Raw genomic sequence first — 23,313 nt, 5'->3', positions numbered from 1 at the left:
GGCAGGCAAGTAGCCTGAAAATACCCCATCGTTTAAAAGCTGTTTACGTTGAAAAATTTTAAGATTTCATCCGTATCTCCAAACAAAAATACACTACATATTCATTTTGAGAAACTATTTACGGTCAAATTTTTGAAAACTCTAGATTCAAGCACCAAGTCCAAATAGTTTGACTGAGCTAAGGAAGGAGGGGCGGTCAAAATTTAAACAGGGGCAATTAATTAATACACGTCTTTTCCCAGTCCCATCACGTGTTAGCTTTATCATTCTTATGTTAAAACGTAAATATAATGATTTGTCTGACGTAATATTCTAATATTTTCTTAAGGAGAAAAGCCATTAAATGATCCGTTCTCTACCACCAATTTTTCATCTATCAATTTTTACTAGTAATTCTTCTTCACTTCTTGTGAATATATCTCGGAGATAATTGAAAAACAAGGAATTTTAGAGCTTTGTGTCTTGGCGCATGCACCCATTGAACTTTTCGAACTCTCAATAAAATTTGAAAGAGATATGAATCTACTTTGATTTGAGAAAGATTTGTTTGTTTTTCAAAAATAATACTTTTAATTCGCATTTTATATAATTTGAAGTAAAGCAACGACCACCCTTGAAAGTATATTCTAGTAGAAAATGAAAAACTTTGAACTGAAGGTGCCACAAATCGTGCGGTGACTCTTCGGAGAATCGAATTTTCTTTTCACGAAAAATGTAATAATATTGATTTTTGATATAAGAGAAACTGGCCAATTCAAAAAGAATTAGAATTTGAGAATCATAATGGTTTTCAACTATCTGTAACGACTGAAACAGAAAATTAAAAATAAGTTAAATTTTGGAAAATGATAGTAAACGTAAACGCGTTAACGCAAAATCAACGAACGTGGCAACATTGCATTTTCGTTGTCTTTTATGTTGGCCAACAGTTCGGAAGGAAGTGTTTTTGTAGGTGCGTTTTCAATTATTTATTTTTAGCCAAAAAAAAATTAATTTAGATTATTTTTAATATTTTGATTAGATTTAATTAAAATAAAATAATTATTAATAATATAAAAAGTTATACTAAAATAAAATATAAATGATTTATTTAAAATAAAAATTCATTTAACTTGAATAATTCCGAAAAATATTAGTATAGTTGTAAAAAGTAAATCGTGTAAGAATAAGTGCTACAATTCCTACCAAACGTTTTACTTACTAGTAAAAATAGTTTTGGGGAAGTTGAACAGAAATTAAAGATAATAAACTTTTTATATAACAAAGTAACCATTTGTGAAATTATTGAGTTGTAAATTAATAAAATTAAATAATAATTAGTTAAATATTAATATATTTGTTATATTTAAAGTATTTAGATGTCAAAAAGAATCTGATTTCTATGATAAAGTAGAAGTCTGTAAATGATTCGCCTTTTCGAGGAGTAGCATTAAGCGTGGCTAATCAGGGAACGAAAAGGTAAATTTTATTATATTTTTCATTAAATATAATCCATTTAAAAAAAAAGAAATATTATTTTTGATTCATTTGACATATTTAAAAAAAATATTTGTAACATAAATAAATTGCATACATCGGCCATTATTTATACCAATCGTTAATTATACGGAAATTAATTTTTATTAGTTGTGATCATCTGAATAATTTTTATAATATTTTATTAAGAATAAAGTGTTTTTTTTTTATTTGGAGCATGTGTTCATTTAAATTGTTTTTAGAAAAATGAGCAGTTCAGAGGAGGTTTCTTGGATAACGTGGTTTTGTGGTTTAAGGGGCAATGAATTTTTCTGTGAGGTAATTATTAAAAAATTTTTATTCGACAAATTTTACGTCAAATAGTTTTGTCTAATTTTTAATTTTTTTTTTTGTAAAGGTTGATGAAGATTATATTCAGGATAAATTTAATTTGACGGGTTTAAACGAACAAGTACCACATTATAGACAAGCTTTAGACATGATATTAGATCTTGAACCAGGTAACGTTTTTTTTTCTACCTTTTTTAATACATAATTTTTTATTTATCGACAAAATTATGTAAGTTGTGTTTGTTTTGAAACTGTTTACATTTTTTATGCTAAATGCTTTTAGCTAAACCATATGGTTTCAAAATTGTTATGCCTTTAAAGCTTTTTTTGTTATCATTATATGATGGTATTTACCATTTATAGTACGTTTCAAATAGATTGAACATACTGAAAAAACAAAATAGTTTTGCATAAAACCTATCATTATTGCGTCATTAATGCGTTTAATGTTTCATTCGAATTATACTTTATAATATTGTGGATGCTTTATATTTTTATGTTCGATTTTTTCAAATAAATATCTAAAACTTCGTCATAAATTTGAAAAACTATTTAAATTTTCATCAAATTGCTTGAGCCGGTTCTGATGATGATAAAAATGGTTTATTGTATTTAATTAGTTTTACACAAAATACTAGAGAATATTCATGAAATTTAAATTTAAATATTTTTCTTCCGTAACTTTAATGACTGGACATTTTAACTAAACCATTATTTTAGTAATTTATATCTTTTTAATTACTTAAAATTAATTAATAAAAGTACAAATTCAGTGAGGACATTTAAAAATTTCTAAAACGGAAATTCAAATTTTTATACGGACGTGACATCATAGTACGGGCTTGTCAAATTGGTTGACATACTGTATGATATTAATTACTTACTTTTATATGGTATTTCATTAAATTATACTATTCTACGGCTTTTTATTAGAAAACTTAATAATAACGAGTGTAAATTCTGTGTTGTACTTATACGTCATCAACAGAGAACGCCAAAAAACTACGTTTAAATATCTCAAAATTATAATGTATTTTAAATATTTTTTTACACTTAAATACAGCATTTTTAAGTAGTATTTATATATTTTACTTTGTTATAACGGTGTAAACAATGAATTAAAAATATATAAAAAATACATGAATATTCCCTATTGTTCATTTTAAACATTCTACTTAACTGAAATGAACTTTAGATGATTCAGACGAAAAATATTTCCAATAAAATAAAAATTTTTATCAAATATAATTTTTAAAATACAATGAATTGTATTTTCTTAGTTTTAATTTGTTAAACAGCGAATATTTTCGTAATTGTAACATGAAATTTGAACAGCTGACCTTAGAAAATTGTAATTTTTCATTATTATTTATAATTGTAGTTAATATCATAAAAAGATAACATTTATTGTTGTTTGTAAATGGTTTTCCATTAAGAGCGGCTGACATTTAAACTTAAAACTGTTTGATAATTTTGGGTCTTGTAAACCGTTAGAGTTAAAAGACAAGTTAAATGTAAAAAATGTTCCTTATAAATACTTTGATATCCATTTTCTCCAAAACTGTAAAAGATAGGGAATTGAAGACTAGAAAATACTTTTGAAAAGTTTCGTACACTTTCTATACAGGGTATTTCAACAATTAACTAATTCAATTGTTTGTTTTTCACTATTTTTTAATTTCGGACACTCTTATTACTACTATTACTCGAAATTTAATTCAAAATATCTTAGTTTTCATTTAAACAATTCTCTAAATTAATAGTTTTTTCCGAAGATATTTAGAAACTCTTTAATTTACTTTTCTACATCTTTGCTCCCTAAAATTTGAATTTGATTAATATTAAGAAATCTCAAAATTATAAAATCACTACAACGCTTCGCTTACATAATCAAGTCTCCAGCTTACTTTTTAGCATTATTAACCATTAAACAGTTCCAGTCTGCGGAACAGCACCTTTTTGTTAAATGATCAATACATATTTGAAACTTCGTGAGTGGTCTCCTTTTGGCGAGCTTATTGCGTTTTCAAATGAGCATGGTAACATCATATTTAAGATGTCGGTCTGAATAAACGTAGCAGGGAATTTGTCGGACACTATAACCACTTGATAATATTAATAAACAAGGGAACTTTTAAACTTTTTTTATACAACTGACAAACATTTTCTTGCTTTGAATTACAATTTCTTGATATAACTAGAAACTGAAAGTGAACGACTGTTTAATTTGACTTGATATAATAACACAAAAAGACTTGTTGGTTCGTAATATTTTGAGGGTAATTCTAGCGAAATTATGAAACATTAAATAAAACTGACACCTGTCACAACACTTCGATGGCTTGATGTGTGAAAAGTGAGGGTAGCGCAGGAAAAATATATTATTACTGTTCTGGTTGGCAAACCCTTGTGTTATTATAAAATTCAGCAAGAGTGAACTATGTATGTGTTGGAAAACAAAAATACTTAAGTAATTGTAAGTAATTGTTTAATCATGATTGTTAATGTTATGAAGTGGTCATAGCGTGAAATTTCCTGCTGCGATCGATAGTTTAAATATGACGTTATCATGCTGATTTAAAACGCAGCACTTTCGAAAAAAAATTGTAGAGAGGAAGTTTGGTAGACTCATCAAAAAGAACTCACGAAGTTTCAAATATGTATTATCATTTAACAAAAAGGGTGCTGTCCCGCGAACTATTCATTTTAATTAATATTTTAATTAGCAATAAAAAGATATCTTTATAAAATGAATTCATTGTTTGTAACAGATGACGAATTAGATGATAATGCACATCAATCAGATTTAATTGAACAAGCTTCAGAAATGCTCTACGGATTAATTCATGCTCGTTATATTCTAACAAATAGAGGAATTGCTCAGATGGTTGAAAAATATCAAGCTGGTGATTTTGGTCACTGTCCACGTGTATATTGTGAATCACAGCCAATGTTACCACTAGGTAAGATAATACAGAACTTTGAACATCAGAAGACAACTCCATCTTAAATTTAAAACTAATTTTATTTGTTTTTATTTGTAGGATTATCTGATGTACCTGGTGAAGCTATGGTCAAATTATACTGTCCAAAATGTATGGATGTATATACACCTAAATCTTCTAGACATCACCATACAGATGGAGCATATTTTGGTACTGGATTTCCACATATGCTTTTTATGGTGCATCCTGAATATCGACCAAAACGTTCTGTTAATCAATTCATTCCAAGGTATAGTTCTTTTACTTTTTGTATTATATTTTATAATTAGTCGAAGCGTCTGTGCATAATTCTGTATAATCGTACTACAGAAAATCAATTTGTGCCGAGGTAGCGGAAAAACTCGAATAACATTCATTGAAAAAAAAAGTTTATACAAAAGTTGTAGGATTAAAAGATAGTCTGGGAGATCAAAGGGTGTTTCGGGATGATATGCATCATTTGTAAGTTCTGGCATTTGCAATAATTATTTTTTATGCTTGCCTAAAATTAAAATATAAATAACAATAAACAAATTTTTACCAAACTATTTCTAGGCACCCTTTTAAAGATTGTTATAATCGAGAATAGAATAGAATCATTTTTGCATTTATTCACTGTACCAATGGATACAGGTGGAGACTCCTAAGTTCATTTTAGTCTATAATGGCCTCGTTTTGTAGCTAAACTATCAAAAAATAACTTGGAAAAAAAATCCATGTTTAACATCATATTGGACCTAGTTCTTCGGGTTTTTTAATAGATCGAGCTCTTGTGCTGACGAATATTTTTACAATTAAAATGGTTGTCATCATCATCACGTAGAGTCCTTGATGGAATCTTTTAATATATAAAAAAACAAGTGAAAACAAACAATTGACTGAGTTAATTGTTGAAATACCATGCATAGTCAGTGTTGATTTCTTTATCACATAACACATGTATAGACAGTATGTATAAAATGTATAGACAGTGTTGATGCGCAATCATTTGTTTTTTGACGTCACGTAAATAACAAAAGATATTCACTTTTAAGGTAGTTCCTCCGCGACCGTCCAGTCAAAAAGTTTTGGACTAATACTATCATTCAGTGCATTAACTGTGTTATGACTATTATACATATACCATATATTATTTTCAAAAGACTGTAGTTCCTCACTACTGATTCTAGTATACATATAAACACACACACTATGACATATGCCTTTAACATTAGTCTTCATATCTTTTCCACAAAAATCATCGCTAAAACGAGTTATTTATTTAAGTTTTTTATCGAAACTATATGGTAAATAATTTTTATTTTTATTTATATATTTTCTAAATATAGTATTCTACATTATATTAGTTTTTCATAGAGATGGTGGACGTCATTCATTGGTAAATAAATATAATATTTGTAAATTTGTGTATTTTTATACACTTCTCCCATGTACACGTACAAATTGCGTCACTTTTAATTGCTAATATCTCATGTATGGCATGGTAAATCATCTTCTAATTTTAACAGCAAGTGTATTATGAATTAAATATTTTATATTCTGAGTTTTGAGAAATTCTTGGAATATCACTTTCGTGTAGGTACTACCTTAAATAACAAACATACAACATACAAATACTATAAAATTTGCATCTAATTAACGCCCTCGTGGGTAAACAGTGATGTTTACAAAAAAATGTTTCAAACAAAAGTTTTTTATTTCTTTATAAGGAACATTTTTTACATTTTAACTTTTGTTCTATCTCTAACGGTTTACAAGATGGGTCCTACGGACCCAAGACCCAATTGGCCTATGATGCTCATTTACGAACTTGACCTCACTTTTTACGTCCTGAGTACGCTGTAAAAATTTCAGCTCGGTATCTTTTTTCGTTTTTGAGTTATCGTGACCACAGACGGACGGCCGGACGGACGGACGGACAACCGGAAATGGACTAATTAGGTGTTTTTATGAACAGCTATGACAAAATTTTTTTCCTAGCATCATTATTTTTAAGCGTTACAAACTTGGGACTAAACTTAATATACTATGTATATTTCATATATGCATGGTATAAAACTTGGGACTAAACTTAATATACTATGTATATTTCATATATGCATGGTATAAAAAGTGGGATTAGTTAGAACTTTTATAACTCAAGAAAGGCTGGGCCTATTTGTATTAATTCTGAATTGTTGTATTCGTCACCGCCCCGAAGAGCAAAATAATCATTAAGGGGGCGGAAGATAAAAATTTGTATGAAAATCCATCATTTTTTAATCTACTACTTAGCTATAGAATGCTATACTGTCAGAAAACAACATGGGCTATATTTAATTTCTAAAAAAATTAGGGTTTCATACAAACAAAACCCATGAAATTGCGAATAAAAGGGGAGACAAGGAAAGGCAACGGAAGTGAAGGTTATAGCGTGGTAGTATTCGTTTTTAAAGTTGAAATTTCCAAACGAACACGAAATTCATTGACTGTTAGGCGGTACGAAGTTCGTCGGGCTAACTAGTTCTCAATAAAAGCTAAATTTTGGACTTTTTTATTCACAGATTATATGGTTTTAAGATCCATCCATTGGCATATCAGATTCAACAGCAAGCGGCTGCAACATTCAAGGGCCCCGTTAGGCCGCTCACCTACAACAACGGCAAGCGCTAATACACTACTTCTACAGTAAATAGAGATTAAAAATAATTCAAATATTAAAATAATAAAAGATACAATTTACATAAAAATAGTAATACAAATCTAAAAAAAAAAATCAAAATCTCTAACAATTCTATTTAAAAGTCGTGTTTATATTATTAATTAATCCCATTAATTAATAATAGGAATAAAAAAAACCAAAAAAAATTAAAAAATTAAAAAAAAAATTGAGAAAAATAAAAAAACATCGTTGTTTACCTTTGCAGAAAGACTCCGGACCACCGAACAACCGGAAGAAAGCAAAATATTTAAATGCCAGTAACAAACAAATTACATCAACCAATTAAATACAAAGCAAGATTATGCGCATATGTTCCAATCACCAGAAACACCATCTTCTCTGCTCTTCTTACTTCCTCTCTTCCTGTATATTTTTATTTTTTAATTATGTGATAAATATAATCACACAAATCTCGTGATTACATAAATATTTCTAAAAGGAAAACAAATAATTAATCATTCTCTTGGAATAAATAATGTTTTTGTTTTGTCCCAATTTTTAGTTTAATTTAATTATTTAAATAATTATATTGGAGTCTCTTGTGTTTGTTTCTTTTTTTATTTAGTTAATTATTAAAAATCAAAACAAAAACTTTAAAAAAAAAAGCTGTATTTTTTTATGGCAAAAGCTACATAAATGAATATTTTGGATTTTTACGTATCGAAGAAATAAAGCTAAACATTTTTTGAGTTTTTGATATGCTTTGATAGTAATTTGTTATAATTGATGAACCAGAAATTGGCCTAGGATAAAAATATGGGGGATATGAACTCAGAAACTATAAACGAAAACATAAATGAATTAAAAGAGCGATGGGCAGACAGTAATGACGCATCGTGCGTATACGTAAGTTCTTAAATAATCATTTATGTGATCTTGATTCCTTCTTCATAATAAAAAAATCCAGTATCGTATTATTTAAAAATAATATGTTATATTTAATAATCGTACATAAAAAAACATTTAATATTTAAAATATGTGTTTACATTTTCAAACAAAAAATCAAGCTATATTTATCCTTTTTTATTTAAAATATACACTAAAGATCTATTTCTATTCCTTTGCAAAGATCCATAGATCGAATAGTTACAACTTACCAACCGATTGCGCATATTAAAAACAAAAAAGTTTATTTAGGGTATTTAAAATTTTTTTTTTTTTTTAACAATTTTTTTTTTACCGAAGAAATAACGATTAAAAAATGGGTCTTCAATTAATTTGTATTTATTTTTTATTTTTGTTTAAATATAATTCATAAGCTTTGTTTATTGTTATTCGTCAAAATGTCTTTCCCCCCTCGTCACATAGCTCTCCATCACCCCACGACAAATTCAAAAGCTCAATATTTTTCACATTCAAGTTCAAATGTCAAATTTGCAATCTGTAATTTTAATTGAAGGAATTATTTTAAAAATGTTCAGTAAATTTTTATGAGAAAGTTAAAACGATAAAATATCCGACCGGTAAAAATTCTGGATGAAAGGAGGATTGTCGAATAAAAAACAAGTAAGAAAACTATAGCAATTATAATAGACTAAGGAAGCAAATACGGCACGGCATATTAAAATGTAAAATGAAGTAAGTGCTTCTTTTGTCTTTTCATTCAATGAAAAAATCAACTGATTCTGACAGATATGGTCTGCATTTTTTTACTCGTGGCGCTAACAACATTAAAATTTCATTTATTTTACGTATATAAACAATGTGAAACTTTCCGTACTTATTTGAGTTTCGAAATTAAAGTATACCACTCTGACAAAAACATAGCCTGAACATTATAGTTTAGTATCTTAAGACCTGAAACGTCTTTGAAACTCTGGTCTAAATACTTTTGGTTTTTTGGACCCACAGGAATGCGTCTGATATACATCTAAATAGCTAAATTGTTGAAATTTGCAAAGAATTTACTGAACACTTATTTTTTTCAAGTTTGATTTTATCTAACATCTTGTATACTTGAAAGTGGAAATTTTTATTGAATTATTTCGTTTTTATTAAAAAAAAGACCATAAATTTTTCTCAATAATTCTTTAACACTTGAGAATTTTCAAATATTTAAAAACGTAATAGTGAAAGTGACTTAAAAACTTTCTCCAATTAAAAAATAAATACCTATCTCAGAAAATAGTAAGGATTTGATAGTTTAAAAAATTCTAGAACTATGAAAATTGTTCTAAAGGTTTTCCTTAAGTTAAGAAAAATGGGATAACTATTAAGGACCATAAACGTATTTAGGTTTATCTTAAGATTTCGTCTAGAATAAATAATTTGTCCACAAAACTATTCGACAATGCATTCATAAATAAATCGTTCCCATAAACAACCACTAACTTAATGCTACTTTTTTCCTCCACAATTCAAAGCATAGATTAGCTTGCGCACACTGTGAAATCTTTTAAGATATACCTAAATACATGTATTAGGGCCACTATTAAAAAATAGGTAAGATTTAGAATTTTTTATATACATTTTAAGGAACAGAATTTTAACAAGAAAATTTAACCAAAGTATAAAAGCGATTTATACAATGGATGAAAAAAAAAATTATAAAAAACTATATTGTAATTAGAATTTAGAATTTAAATGAAACAAATTCTTTAAAATGCTTTTATTTCCTGAAAAAGAGTAATAAATTTTCTTTTGTTTTAAAAATTTTTTGTTTGTTTTTTTATTTTAGTAATTTTCAGGAAATAATTATAATTCTGTATGTGCGAATTACTACAGTAAAATTAAATATCTGTAGGAAAATAATTACTGTGTTCTTGAAACTCGGCAAGGGATGTTTGAGACTATAATGATTTTCTTTTGTAAAAGTTCATCGCTTAAAAGTGTTACGATTTTTTCTTTATTGAAGGTTTGAAAATAAAAGATATCAATTTTTGACAAATTATTTAAAAACTATGCACCAAGCAAAAAAAAATTTGAAACAAATGGTGTAGATGAAATAATGCTGCACATTTGGCTATTTAAGCGGGGATTACCTTGAACGAGTTTAATAGTTTTTTTTTTACTCAACTAGTTTATTAGCAACTATGAAAACTACAACGCTAATTTGTATTGGATAATTAACGTAAAAGGATAAGACTGATATAACTCTTTAGGGAGAGGGGAGTGGTCAAAAATAAACGATACTTGAAAGCGACGATGAAATTAGTTTAAGAACCTTTGAATCCTCTATTAATCGAATTAATTGATCGAAATAATAACTATGTCTCAACTCGAAGTCAAGGAAAATTCATCTTTATATGATTTTTCTATATTTAACCCCTTCAAAAAGGAGACGTTTTCACGCATTTAAAGGATGTTTTCTTTTACAAAGTTGCTGTTATAGTCGAATAAAAAACTATGCTCAATTTTAAGAAGACAGTAATTTTTTCCTAATTACGGGCCGTATTTCAATTAATTTTATTGTATTATATTATAATAATTATTAAATTAATTAATATAAATGTAATTTAAAACAGTAAGGGGAACATATTTAAATTTTTCAAAGATAATCAACAATTTTTGAGTTTTATAAAGGAGTAAGGGCTGTACATACTTGTTTGTTTTTTTTTTCTGAAATACATGCGTTTTTTGTAACAGTTAAAATTAATCTATGTGTATTAAAATTTTATATGTGGAAAATTTTGTGTGAATCAGTGTGCTTTAATAAGTGGAAAACAGTTTTTCTTTTTCAGGGTAAGTGGTACCAGATTTTATTTTTAAATGGACTAATTTATTAGTTTTTAGTTATTTATACAATCTGTAATATCTTTTCTTGATAATTCAACTCAAATACTACGAATATAAGTGGTACTCTATCGATCTAAATTTCGATTTTTGCCCCAATTTCCTAGATCTTTCTTTTTAATCTTTCTACAGTAAAAAGATTTGATCGACCTTTTCTATACACGCAATGTATGACATTTTACTGTACAGAGGTCAAAACTGACCAAAACTAAAGCTGTTTTTCTTCTTGTTTTTACAAACGAATGAGATTTGAGTGATGCTTTATAATATTCGATAAATAGTAATTGTATGGATGTTAAATTTTGTTTAGTGAGTTAAAAAAAAAACACAAATTAGACTAGAAAAGCTGCTACAAGAAAAATCGACAAGTATATACAGTGCTTTTGGTAAAAAATCTCTGGCATTTACGTTTGTTTTGAGTGTGTATGTTTTCATTTCTAATTAATATTACAAAAAGAAAAATATATTGTAAATTATTCAAAAATTGTGTAACTTTTTCATTGTGAAGTCAAAAACAAGGTAGTTGCTTTTTTAAAATAACGAATTATACCTCATTTTTATAAATTTTTCATAAATCTGTCACCATTGAATGACTATAACAAGAAAATTAATTTATGTATAAATGGTGACATTAAAAGACAAAAACTGCCAAAAAGAAAAATTTTTGTTATATGTGTCGTTAACTACCGTCGAATTAACTGATAATTATGTGGATAGTACCTACGTACGATAGTTCAGCAGTCCGAATGAACGGAAACCGTAAAAAAAAATGGTCACCAGTGAGCGCACTAATCGGCACAGCTTTTGACTCAAGTATAAATGGTATGCTTTTGGCGTCGTGTATAGAACTCAAAAGCGACAAATTTTAAGCCTTCTGTTTGGACTAAAACTTGTGTCGGTGAGTGTATTTGCTATAATTTTCAACATTTTTGAGATTGATAATAAACGATTTCATGAATAAAAAGTATTAAGAATAACGATTAAAATTTAAAAACAATGAAAAATCATAGAAATGAGGTCCAAAAAAAACATACTGAAGGAATATTTGATTAGTGCAATTTTTTTGTTTTTGGGGGCTTAGTGTATATTTGTAGCCAAAAATATGGCATTGTATAACAAATCCTATTACAAAATAATGTCTCTATAATACATACTACATTATACAGGATGTTTTTTAATTTGACGTTGGCTCCAATAAGTTTTATCGAGACAAATGCTTAAAACCATTTTTTATTGTACAGGTAAAAAGCTAAAACTTGACATTGCTGCCTCCAAAACTTCCGTAAATTATATATAATTTCATGAAAATAGAATATGTCAAGTTAAAAAAGAGACCCTGTTTAGTCTGTATACATAGAGGAACGAAGAAAAAAAAAGTGTGCAAAAAAAATTGTTGTACTTTGGAGTGAGTGATTTTATTCGCCACATAAAGTTTTCATATATTTTTTATGATAAGTAGTAGCTCATAATATTTATAGATAGAATTTTCATTGGACATGAAGGAAAACTACGACTTGGATTTATTGATTGGCGAGCCACTGAAATATATTTTTATGTAGCATTGTGTAAATATATTATAATAAATATTAAAAAAAAAACAACAACAACTTATGTATTTAAAAAAAAATTTTAAGTAAAAACTTTTCTTAAAAACTATTTTTCTCCTAATTATCCCGTTGAAAAGACGGGCAGGTTAAATTTTTTTAATTTTAAACTCCTCTGCCTGTACTATACAAAGTGTTCTATAATTGACTCCAGAACTTCTTGAATAAGCTTATAAAGATGAACGAAAAAGCTCTTTAACAAACGATCTGAAGTCTAATTTCCGTTTCCGAGATAATTAACCAAATAAATTAATAAAAAATCAATAAATTTATCCAATGACAGAGCACTTAAAAATAAAAGGATGTCTTTATCGTTGCGTTTAATTATTATATTATCTATCTCACTTTTTTTAATTTTTATTAAACTCCACCCAGTAACCTATGTGTATTATTCCATATTATAGTAATTACAGGGTGGGGTTTAATACAAATTTATGCCTCAGATCGAAATTTGGTAAAGAGCTTTTTCGTTCGTCTTTATAAACTTATTCAGGAAGTGAAGAGTTCTGCAGTCAATTATAGACCGCCTGTATATACATATCAGCTCCTATCGAAAATGATTTTTGAATTTCATGTTTTAACTGGTTTTAACAATTAAATAAAATTTGGTAATACAAGTAATCGATCAGGATAATATTTTTTATTGGATGTTAGGAAGATTTCATTTTGAACATATTTTTTAGCAGTTTGGGGTCCGAAAAATTAGGAGTTTGAGTGTCCTCAATTTGAGTAACTACTATTTTAGTGATTCTTACGAATATTTATTTTTAGACGGAGTAAATCAAGTAAAAAAGATTCAGTCAAATAATTCCAGTGATATATATGTAAATAATTAAAAGTACAATGTCCAAACGTTTCCTTCTCCAAACTGCAAAAAGACAAATTGAATCCATACCATGCTTTTATAAAATTTAAGGAATAAAATATTTTTAAAGGAGTATATATGTGTTCACTGTTTTTGTTGAAATAAAAATAATTCAAGCAGAAATTTAAGTTTGTAAAAAAAAATTAAATTTAAAACTAAAATAAAATCGATTTTGTTTTCCTCATGAAATGTATTTTTCCACAATGCATCGTGAGGATTGGTATTCATAATTTTATTAGATTACGTTTTTTTTTTATAAGTATTATCTTTATAATGAATAAATTAATCAAATTTAGGGAAATAAATAAGTGGCTGATTTCTTAAAACCAGTTCGTTTGTTTTTATTTCTTTTTTTATACCTTATTTGAAATTTTGTGACACCCAGTAAGAATTTACAATAGAATAGATAAATTCGGTAAGTACAAAATTTAACGAATTCGAATCTATATGTATATAAAACTGTTCCGAGACTTAATCTGCATTTAGACTGGCAGACAACTCCCAAATTAAATTTTTGTAAATGTAATTATGAAAATTAAAAGATATGTTCTTTAAGGTTGCTGTCTCGATATGAGCATATAAGGTCAGAAAATTCGTGCTGCATTCCGGGACCAAGACTCCACATTCTTGAAACATATTAGAGCTAGGTTAATTTTCATCACAAATTTGAAAAGTATGACCCAAATTTAGTAGGATTATATACTTGGTTTATCAAAATTGGATAAAATTTGGATGCGATAGTGAAACATTAAATTTTTTGGATTCTGATGACGTCATAAAGTAAAATAATTCGACTTTTTTGATAACACGGGCAAATTTGATCCGATCTTATAGGAATTTTTTTTCAAACCCACTAATTTTGGGTCATTTTTCTCAGCTGTAATGCTAGTTTTTTGCTAGCTATCACTTATGTGCTGAATTCCGGAACCAGGATTCCACATTCTGGAAACCTATAAGAGCTGGGTTAATTATGATAATAAATTTGAAAAATATGACCCAAATTTAGTAGGATTACATACTTGATTTAGCACAATTGGATAAAATTTGGATGTGATAGAGCAAAATTAAATTTTTTGGATTCTGATGACGTTATAAAGTAAAAAAAATCGACTTTTTTGATAACACAGGCAAATTTGATCGGATCTTATTGGAATTTTTTTTGAAACCCACTAATTTTGGGTCATTCTTTTCAGCTGTGATGTCAATTTTTCGCTAGCTACCACTTATGTGCATAATTCCGGTAATAGGACTCCACATTCTTGAAACCCATTAGAGCTAGGTTAATTTTGATCACAAATGTGAAAAGTATGACCCAAATTTTGTAGGATACAATAGATTTTAGAAAAGATTCGTATATAAAAAAAGTTGTCATATGAATAGTAATTATTTTTTGTTGTTGTGATCCAAGAAAGTTATAATTACTAAACAAATTAAATACTTTAAATTCTGTAGAGTGTAGATAATTTTTAAATTTGCCTCTAAAAAATGGTGGCGCTACTATACAATAATACAACAACGCCATTTTATGTTTACAAGGAAACAGATCTTTTTTAGTTCCTTTGACGTTAAACAACGGCGTGTGTTAAGTCTCTTATTGAGGGAGACTATTTTCAATCCAATTTGAGTTTTTACATCAGGGTGTATTAACTCGGTTAAAATGGTTCAAAAGAAGGTTCGTTCATTTATTTATGTAATTTAATACATATTTCTTTCTAATTTTATATACTTTCGACTCAAAATCATTATTTGTTTTTATCCGTCAACTACATGGTGCTCACATTAATACGGAAATCATGTAAATAACTTGTTATTCTTGAATTGGATTTTAATAAAATAAATTCGAATTTTATTCGAAAAGTTTATTAGTTATGGATAATTAGTTAAGTTTGTTGTGAATAGTTAAATCTTAAAAATGTGTTTTTTATTGAGGTTAAGTTTTTAGGTTAATGATGACCGTATTTGCTATCTTAAAGGTTTTGCAGATATAAATGCTACCACCAAAATTGCTTTACTGATGTTTTATTTTATTCCAAAAAATGTATTATAAATTGTATGAATATTTTTGCTTAATATTGGTTTTTAATTACAGCCCAAGAAGAAGGGAGGAAAAAAAGTAGCAGCTGCTCCCTTAGCTGTAAAAAAAGTAGAAGTTAAGAAAGTTGTAAATCCATTGTTTGAGAAACGACCAAGAAATTTTGGAATTGGTAAGTTTTTGATTTAATTCATTTTAAGTTTTCGAAGTTTTCAATGATGATCTTTTAAATTCTGAAATAAGAATGACGATTATTTTAAATCGAGCTTTTTAACACTGATGAAAATCGATTTCTAAAATTTGTTGTGCTTTTATTTTACGGTTTTGAAATTAATGTGACATGTTTCTGGTGTTTAGGTCAAGATATTCAACCTGTTAGAGATTTATCAAGATTTGTAAGATGGCCAAAATACATTCGTATTCAAAGACAGAAAGCTGTTTTACAACGACGATTGAAAGTTCCTCCACCAATCAATCAGTTCACCCAAACACTTGACAAACAAACAGGTAAGGTTTTTTGTTCAAATCACGGATCTAGTAATTATAGGTCTAAAGTAGTGACGAGGGGGGTGTATCACTCAGGGGGGAAGTAATGTGTCTACTTTTGATTGGCTGCGGCTCTCATTTGCGGGAAATTCAAATAGAACGATAATATTTCGTGTGTTTTAGATTTTAATATTTCTATATCCATGGTTTAAGATTGTCTCAAGAAATATGCCTGTTTTTGATTGGCTGCGGCTATTCGCACTTTCAATTGTGGGAAAATTTAAATGGGTAACGAATTCTGCGTGTGTTGTAGATTGGTCTGAGCAAAAAATCTATTTAAAGTACAATTTGGAAATTAATTACAAATATAATATTTTTAATTAATTACCCTTGGATGAAGGAATATATCTTTAATATTCCTATGACCGACTAATTACCTAAAGAATATATGGGTACACGGGTACATAATTCAATCCATAAATAAGTAATAATTTCCCCAAATAAATTTTTTACATTTCATATTTTAAAAATTCTATAATACGTTGAAATTTAGTATTGAAAATTAATCGACGTATTTTTGAGATATTCTTAAACCTTCTTTTGAATTTCATTACTTAACTTACAATAGTTGTAACACTAAGGATTGAAAACTGTTGCGTTTAGGTTACTTATATCGTTGGAAAAATTGTTTTAAAACAAGCATAAATACTTCACGTATTTATTTTTCTTTACAAAATTTACTTTTCTTTTGAATATAAGATTATTTATTTATGTTGTCCACAAACGTCAACCATATGTCAAACATGTTTCCATGCTTACAAACGAATCAAAAACACTTAAAGAAGGCTTTGAACTTACTTTCAGCATGCGTCTAGTTAAACAGCCAATAGAAAGTAGACACAATGATACCCTGCCTCTTCCCCCTGAGTGAGACACACCCCACTCCGTTATACTCCACCCCTTTTAAAATATTCCTATATCCATGGTTCAAATATTCAATTTATGTTCGTTCCAAAAAACTTGTATGATGATTTTTAGTATTTGCTATCCTAAAGTGTTTGCGGATAACTCAGCTACCACCAAATTGCATTTCTGATGACTTATTTTTTTCCTAAATTTATGATTGTAATTTGAACGAGTTTTTAATAGTATTTTTTTGTTGTTATTTAGCTGTGCAATTATTTAAATTATTGGAAAAATATCGTCCAGAAACTCCATTACAAAAGAAAAACAGACTAAAGGCACGTGCTGAAGCAAAAGTTGCAAAGAAAGTTGATACACCTACAAAACGACCAAACACAATCAGAGCTGGTACCAACACAGTTACAAAACTTGTTGAACAGAAAAAAGCACAACTTGTAGTAATTGCTCATGATGTTGATCCACTTGAGGTAAGAAATTCATCATTTATTACCACGTGTTAGTTTAATCGTGGCTAAAAGAAGAACTTATATGAATTTCAATTTATTTTCTTTTAAAGTTCATCAGTTTATAATTTTTTAAATGTTTTCAATGATGTATTTTGAATTTCTTCACCTGAAGAAATAAAAATAAAATATTTTTATTTTGTAATGAAGAGAATTGACCCTGAGAAAACTTTCATGTCAGAAAATCAATTACAAAATTTTTTAATTTTGTTAAACTAATATATATTTATTTTTGTTACAGCTTGTATTATTCTTACCTGCCCTTTGCCGTAAAATGGGTGTTCCATATTGTATTGTAAAAGGAAAAGCAAGATTAGGTCTTTTAGTGAGACGCAAAACATGCTCATCTATTGCTTTGACACAGGTAAATACATTTCTGGAAAATTTGTTTATTTCAAGATAACCTAACACACTTCCAGATAAAGTAATAGTAACATTTTCGTTGACGTAAAGTACACGTTCATGGAAATTTAGTTTTTCCTATTTTTAACCGTTTTTTATGCGACAAATCACGCTGCCTTCTTTCTTGTTCCCGTGGACAAGGCAAAAAGCCGTTAAAGTCAGCGTAAGATCATCAGAGATCATTATAATCCTGTCTCTTGTGCAAACATACTTGTATCGTGTGGTACCGACGGAAATTTTAGCATACTTGTACAAAAAAGATTGATAAAGTTTGCTCGAACGTGTTTTAGCCATCTTAAGATATCACGAAGAAATGAATGAAGTAAGATGGTAAAGAATTGAGAAAATGAAGCATCTATGATGACCGCTAACTTTTTGGGACATTTGTTTTGTTTCTTTTATAAATATGTTTGTTTCTGCGTATACTTTACTTTGATTATTGATCGTTTATTTTAAAACATCCTGTATCAAAATTTGATGTAATAACAAGTGCAAAAATTTAATTTTAATATGTCAAGAAGTTTAAATTTTAATATGTCAAGATCTGATGTGGTCGTCACAGGTGCACTCTACAACTTATTTCGAATATTGACGGAAGTCTCTGTTTTCGCCATCGAAAATGTTACTATAATTTGAAAGTGATAAATTTTGAATAATTTTAGAATTTTTATGATGAAAATTAAATCTGATTCAATATGAAGATATTGTAAACAAATCGAGCTTTTTAACACTGATAATAAAAAATTTAAAAATTCTATTTTTAACAGAAATATTAAACATGCAAATGATTAATTTTTGATATTTTATTTTTTAGGTTGATTCTGGTGACCGAGCTAACTTCAACAAAATAGTTGAAGCTATTAAAACTAACTTTAATGATCGTGGTGATGAAATCCGTCGTCACTGGGGCGGTGGTTTGTTAGGTTCTAAATCAGCTGCACGTATTGCGAAATTAGAGAAGGCAAAAGCTCGTGAACTTGCACAAAAGCAAGGTTAAATTAAATGTATAATATAATTATAACCTGGTTGTTTTGTATTGTCAGGAAATAAAGAAAAACAAAAAAAAATTTATATATTTGTATTTGTTTTTAAAAATATCCCCACCCACATCCCAGAACTTGATGATGATATATTGATTGAGAAGGTAATGATAATGAAATTGTTTTAGATTGCATCTAAGAGTATTCTAGTGATTAAAAAAACAGGTCATTGAATGCAAATGACATTTACTTGGAAAAAATAGTTTGATTTCGATTCCAGATCTCCTAAAATAGGCCGAGGATTGCCCCATTCAAACATGTTTTCCTGCTAATCATGCTTAGTTAAACTGAAGGGCTTCGTTTTACTTTGCTTTTTAGTTTTGCCTAAGAAAATATAAATGACACATAATTACAGTCACAAAAGAGGTTGGAATGCTATCGCGGGTGCAACCCACGTTAAAAAACGAAGCCCACGGCAAAACTGAAGGTAAAATGGTAGGTAAAACTAAAAAATACAAGAGCAAAATGAACTCACTACCCCCCTCCCCTTCCTCAAAGAATATTTCCATGTAAAAGGATTCTATTTGCAATTCATAAATAATTACAGTTAAATATACCTTTAATGGAGTTTTCCCAAAAGTTACACACCTCGAAGAGACTCCGACTTAGAACCGGAGAAATGACAACTTTACTTTCTAATATCGACAAAGAGCTATATAAGACTATTTTGAAGGTAATCGGCCGCACTATTATCATTGGTCTAAATTAATGACAGGCCTTTTAAATTTTTAATACATCAAAAATATGTTATATTGTCTCTCAGTATGCCATTTAAAGTTAAAAAATATGGTTTTCTGCAATCTTATGTCATTTATGTAATGTGTATTGCCTATCTTCAACTATAAATCGTTAAAAAAATAACAATCCGACGATGTAGATAGTATAATACCATTTTATAAAATAGACTGCCATGGCTACGAAAATTTCCATTTTCGGAATCGTAAATAAGTTATACTTGTTATTAAAATAATAATATCTCCATAATAATAGTAATGAATCGTTTATTCCGTAGCATAAGACATTTTGAAGGTAATCGGCCGTACTATTATATGCCATTTAAAGTTAAAAAATATGGTTTTCTGCAATCTTATGTCATTTATGTAATGTGTATTGCCTATCTTCAACTATAAATCGTTAAAAAAATAACAATCCGAGGATGTAGATAGTATAAAACCATTTTATAAAATAGACTGCCATGGCTACGAAAATTTTCATTTTCGGAATCGTAAATAAGTTATACTTGTTATTAAAATAATAATATCTCCATAATAATAGTAATAAATCCTTTATTCCGTAGCATAAGACATCATCAAATTTGGTCGAAGTGTCAATCTATGATCCGGCCATTCAAACTTTACACCCAATCTCGCTTCTTCTACGCTTCACCTCCAAATGATCTTCAACGTTTTTTCCGTCTCAAGATCTACGAATTTTAGTCTAACATCTGTTTGACAATATTATTTTTATTCCGATACAAGGGATGGTTTTTATTTTATTGTGAATTAAAAAAAAAAAACTTATTTATTTTTAATTGAGCTTATGCAAAATCTATACACAACTGATATGTTTTTTGCACTAATTTCAAATTTTTAAGTATATTTCAAATTCTTTTAACGAATACAACCCACAACGAGATCTTAAAATGCTTCGTAGAAATTAACGATTTAAGAACATTACACGAAAAAGAAAGGATGTAATTTTCGATCCTCTTCAAAATTTTCTTGGGGATCTTACTCAATTCAATGAAAATAATTGAAAATAGTAAAATTTATATCTGTAATATTTAAAAGCTTGAAATAAAAGCTCTTCAGTTCAAGAGTTTTCTTCAAGATGTCGTTAAATTAACTTTCACTAACAATAGGACTTTTCATTTAGGTTATGTTAACAAAAAAAGTGAATTGTTATAAATAAACAAAAAACTGTTATTTGTGTTTCGATTAAATTTTATTACAACTCTGTGTTAAATTGAAAATTATTTGTACGCTTTTCACTATTCAAAAATAGTTTTTCTATTTTCTACAATAATTTTCGACATGTGAGAGTGAGTCATGCAATTATTTTTATACTTTATAATATTATTTTAATAAATTAGTGGATATGTTATTATAAAAAGAAATTTTGTGTGCATTTAGAGAGATGAATTTAAATAATTGATTAGTTATTGTAAATTCAATTAAGTTGAAAAGAAAGTAGGTCAATTTTATAGTTATTATTGATTTGCATTATACATTTTTGATAAGTATAATTCATACGTAATTTTTGTTAATAAATTATATAATTTTGTAATATTATTAGATACATAATGTTATGCCAATCGTTTAGATAAGAGTGGAATGAAATCTATTTTTGAATTATGGGGAAAAGTCAGTTTCAAGCTCCTTCTAAGATGAATGAAACATGTAGAAAATTGTAACACATCGATTCAGTTCTGAAAATACAATAATAATTATCTATGATAATGTCTATGACAAAGACCACCCATATCATTATTTTAAAATTAATTAACTTCCATTTCTTTTATGCTGTGGCTGGAATGGGGATTGATGAAGACTAGGTAATTATAGGCTACACTACAGGCAGTGGCGGATTTAAGGAAAAAGTTTCAGTGAACAAAATCTTCATAGAGGTCTTTGTACTATAGTTTTTAGACCACCTTCTCTCCCCAAATAGGACCATTCTTATAGAACCATTCTTCATTGGCGGATCTTTAGAAATATTGATCAGTCTTGAATTAAACTATTCAAGCTATTTTTTGCACCTTTCTATTATGTGCACTACCTGGTGTACCCAGGTGTGTCTATCCCACACAGGTATTCCTTCCTGCTCAGTTTCCAGTAGATTGATACTATAACACAAAATTTCATGATGTATGAAGCTTGCGTTACCAGCCCTTGGACTATAATAAAAAAAAGCTACATAGAGTGTCTCTCAGGTGGAAAACCCAGTTAAGTACAATACAGAGCAACCTCGATATAACTAATCGGAAGGGAACGAGTAAATATTCGTTTTATCAAGAAATTCGTTAAGCTGAGGCTAGGTTGGTCTAAAATTTGTTATAAAGAGGTAATTAATGATGTTTCGGTTATCTGTGACTGATAAGTAACACCTTTTACGTTACTCAGCCATTGCAACTTGAATCTTTAACAATAGTGACGAGTATCAGTGTTTACATTACTTTCCATAAAATAGCAATGATTGTTTTACGAAAAAAATGTGTCGGAACCTGTCGCGACATGAATCAGGTTGTGCACTGTATATTATTAGCCAAAGTCAAAAAATTTTCCCCCAAATAAACCACCCCTCTTTGTTAAAGCTTCTTCTATCTCTTGTGAATACCTGCTAGAATTTAAATAATAAAATTCTATTAAGGATGTATGAGCGAGGGCGTGGGGGTAAAAATTTAAAAATAAATATTTTCAATTTTGATGTTAAATTTATATTATTACTTGACGATATAAAACGAAAAGTAAGCATAAAATTTTCGATATCTGGCTTAATTTTCAAAATATCGAAAATTGAAAATTTTGTTTAATTATTTTAGCTTTCGATATTTCGAAAACCAAGACACATATCGAAAAATTTTATTCTTATTTTTCGTCTACATTCATGAAGTTATAACAAAATTCATCATCAAAGTTGAAAATAAGATAAAAATAATTTCAACCCTTAATCTACCCTGCTCTTACATCCCTTATATGGACGGTGACACTTAGTTTTTTTCTTTTCTAATTCATTGCTAATATGTTTACTTTCTATTAAAAAGTTTTTTTAAAATTTGTTTTCATTCATTCCAAATGAAAATTATCAAAAACTTCCAAAATATGTCGTTTTTTGAGATTCTTCCATAAGAGCCAATGTATTTTATATCGATTTTTAATGACTTTTTTCTTAAAAATTTGCCCGGTTACCTAAGCAGAAATTTTAACCACATATTCTTTGGGTAAAAGACTACCTACAAACAAATTTTGAGCCTTTAAATCAAACATTGTTGTCATGCTCATACATCCTTAACAATGCAGTAGTGATCACGCCACTGATTTTGTGTAAATAAATATTGGACAACTATTACAAATTTGTATAATATTAATAAGTGGATTGATACCTACCATTTATTATTCTCTGAGTAGACTTATTTTGGGAAATGACATCATTTGTGTAACATTTCCTTACGTTTATTTTGTAAATTTGCATGTACTTATTTATATATGTATGCGTTATTTATTAAATTATCAA

The 23,313-nt window shown here is 28.1% G+C and overlaps 2 protein-coding genes and 1 non-coding gene across 5 annotated transcripts; all 3 read left to right on the top strand.

Annotated features, from left to right (window-relative positions):
* Positions 1-905: 905 nt before the first annotated feature.
* Positions 906-7,926, top strand: LOC123294256 (casein kinase II subunit beta). 3 transcript variants are annotated; one of them, XM_044875376.1, is made up of 8 exons: positions 906-952; positions 1,352-1,458; positions 1,719-1,794; positions 1,874-1,976; positions 4,578-4,769; positions 4,851-5,040; positions 7,334-7,431; positions 7,697-7,926. In XM_044875376.1, the coding sequence occupies exons 3-8, from the start codon at positions 1,723-1,725 to the stop codon at positions 7,750-7,752; spliced, it is 711 nt and encodes a 236-aa protein (XP_044731311.1). In that variant the 5' UTR covers positions 906-952; positions 1,352-1,458; positions 1,719-1,722; the 3' UTR covers positions 7,753-7,926. The 3 variants fall into 3 exon arrangements, with proteins under 3 accessions (XP_044731311.1, XP_044731312.1, XP_044731313.1); XM_044875377.1 differs by lacking the exon at positions 1,352-1,458 and having other exon boundaries at positions 924-952; XM_044875378.1 differs by lacking the exon at positions 906-952 and having other exon boundaries at positions 1,226-1,458; positions 7,334-7,457.
* A 7,300-nt stretch (positions 7,927-15,226) lies between these two features.
* Positions 15,227-19,111, top strand: LOC123294281 (60S ribosomal protein L7a). Its single transcript, XM_044875407.1, has 6 exons — positions 15,227-15,365; positions 15,783-15,897; positions 16,083-16,232; positions 17,382-17,602; positions 17,880-18,002; positions 18,855-19,111. Exons 1-6 carry the CDS (start codon positions 15,351-15,353, stop codon positions 19,035-19,037), a joined length of 807 nt encoding a protein of 268 aa, XP_044731342.1. The 5' UTR covers positions 15,227-15,350; the 3' UTR covers positions 19,038-19,111.
* Positions 15,936-16,011, top strand: LOC123294345. The gene has a single exon (XR_006535092.1). It is a non-coding gene; the product is annotated as a small nucleolar RNA SNORD36 (small nucleolar RNA).
* Positions 19,112-23,313: the final 4,202 nt, after the last annotated feature.

The sequence above is a fragment of the Chrysoperla carnea genome, chromosome 2 (genome assembly GCF_905475395.1).
Source record: "Chrysoperla carnea chromosome 2, inChrCarn1.1, whole genome shotgun sequence".
Lineage (NCBI taxonomy): Eukaryota > Metazoa > Arthropoda > Insecta > Neuroptera > Chrysopidae > Chrysoperla > Chrysoperla carnea.
The sequence above is the reverse complement of the archived record's forward strand: the minus strand, read 5'-3'. Positions and strand labels throughout refer to the sequence as shown.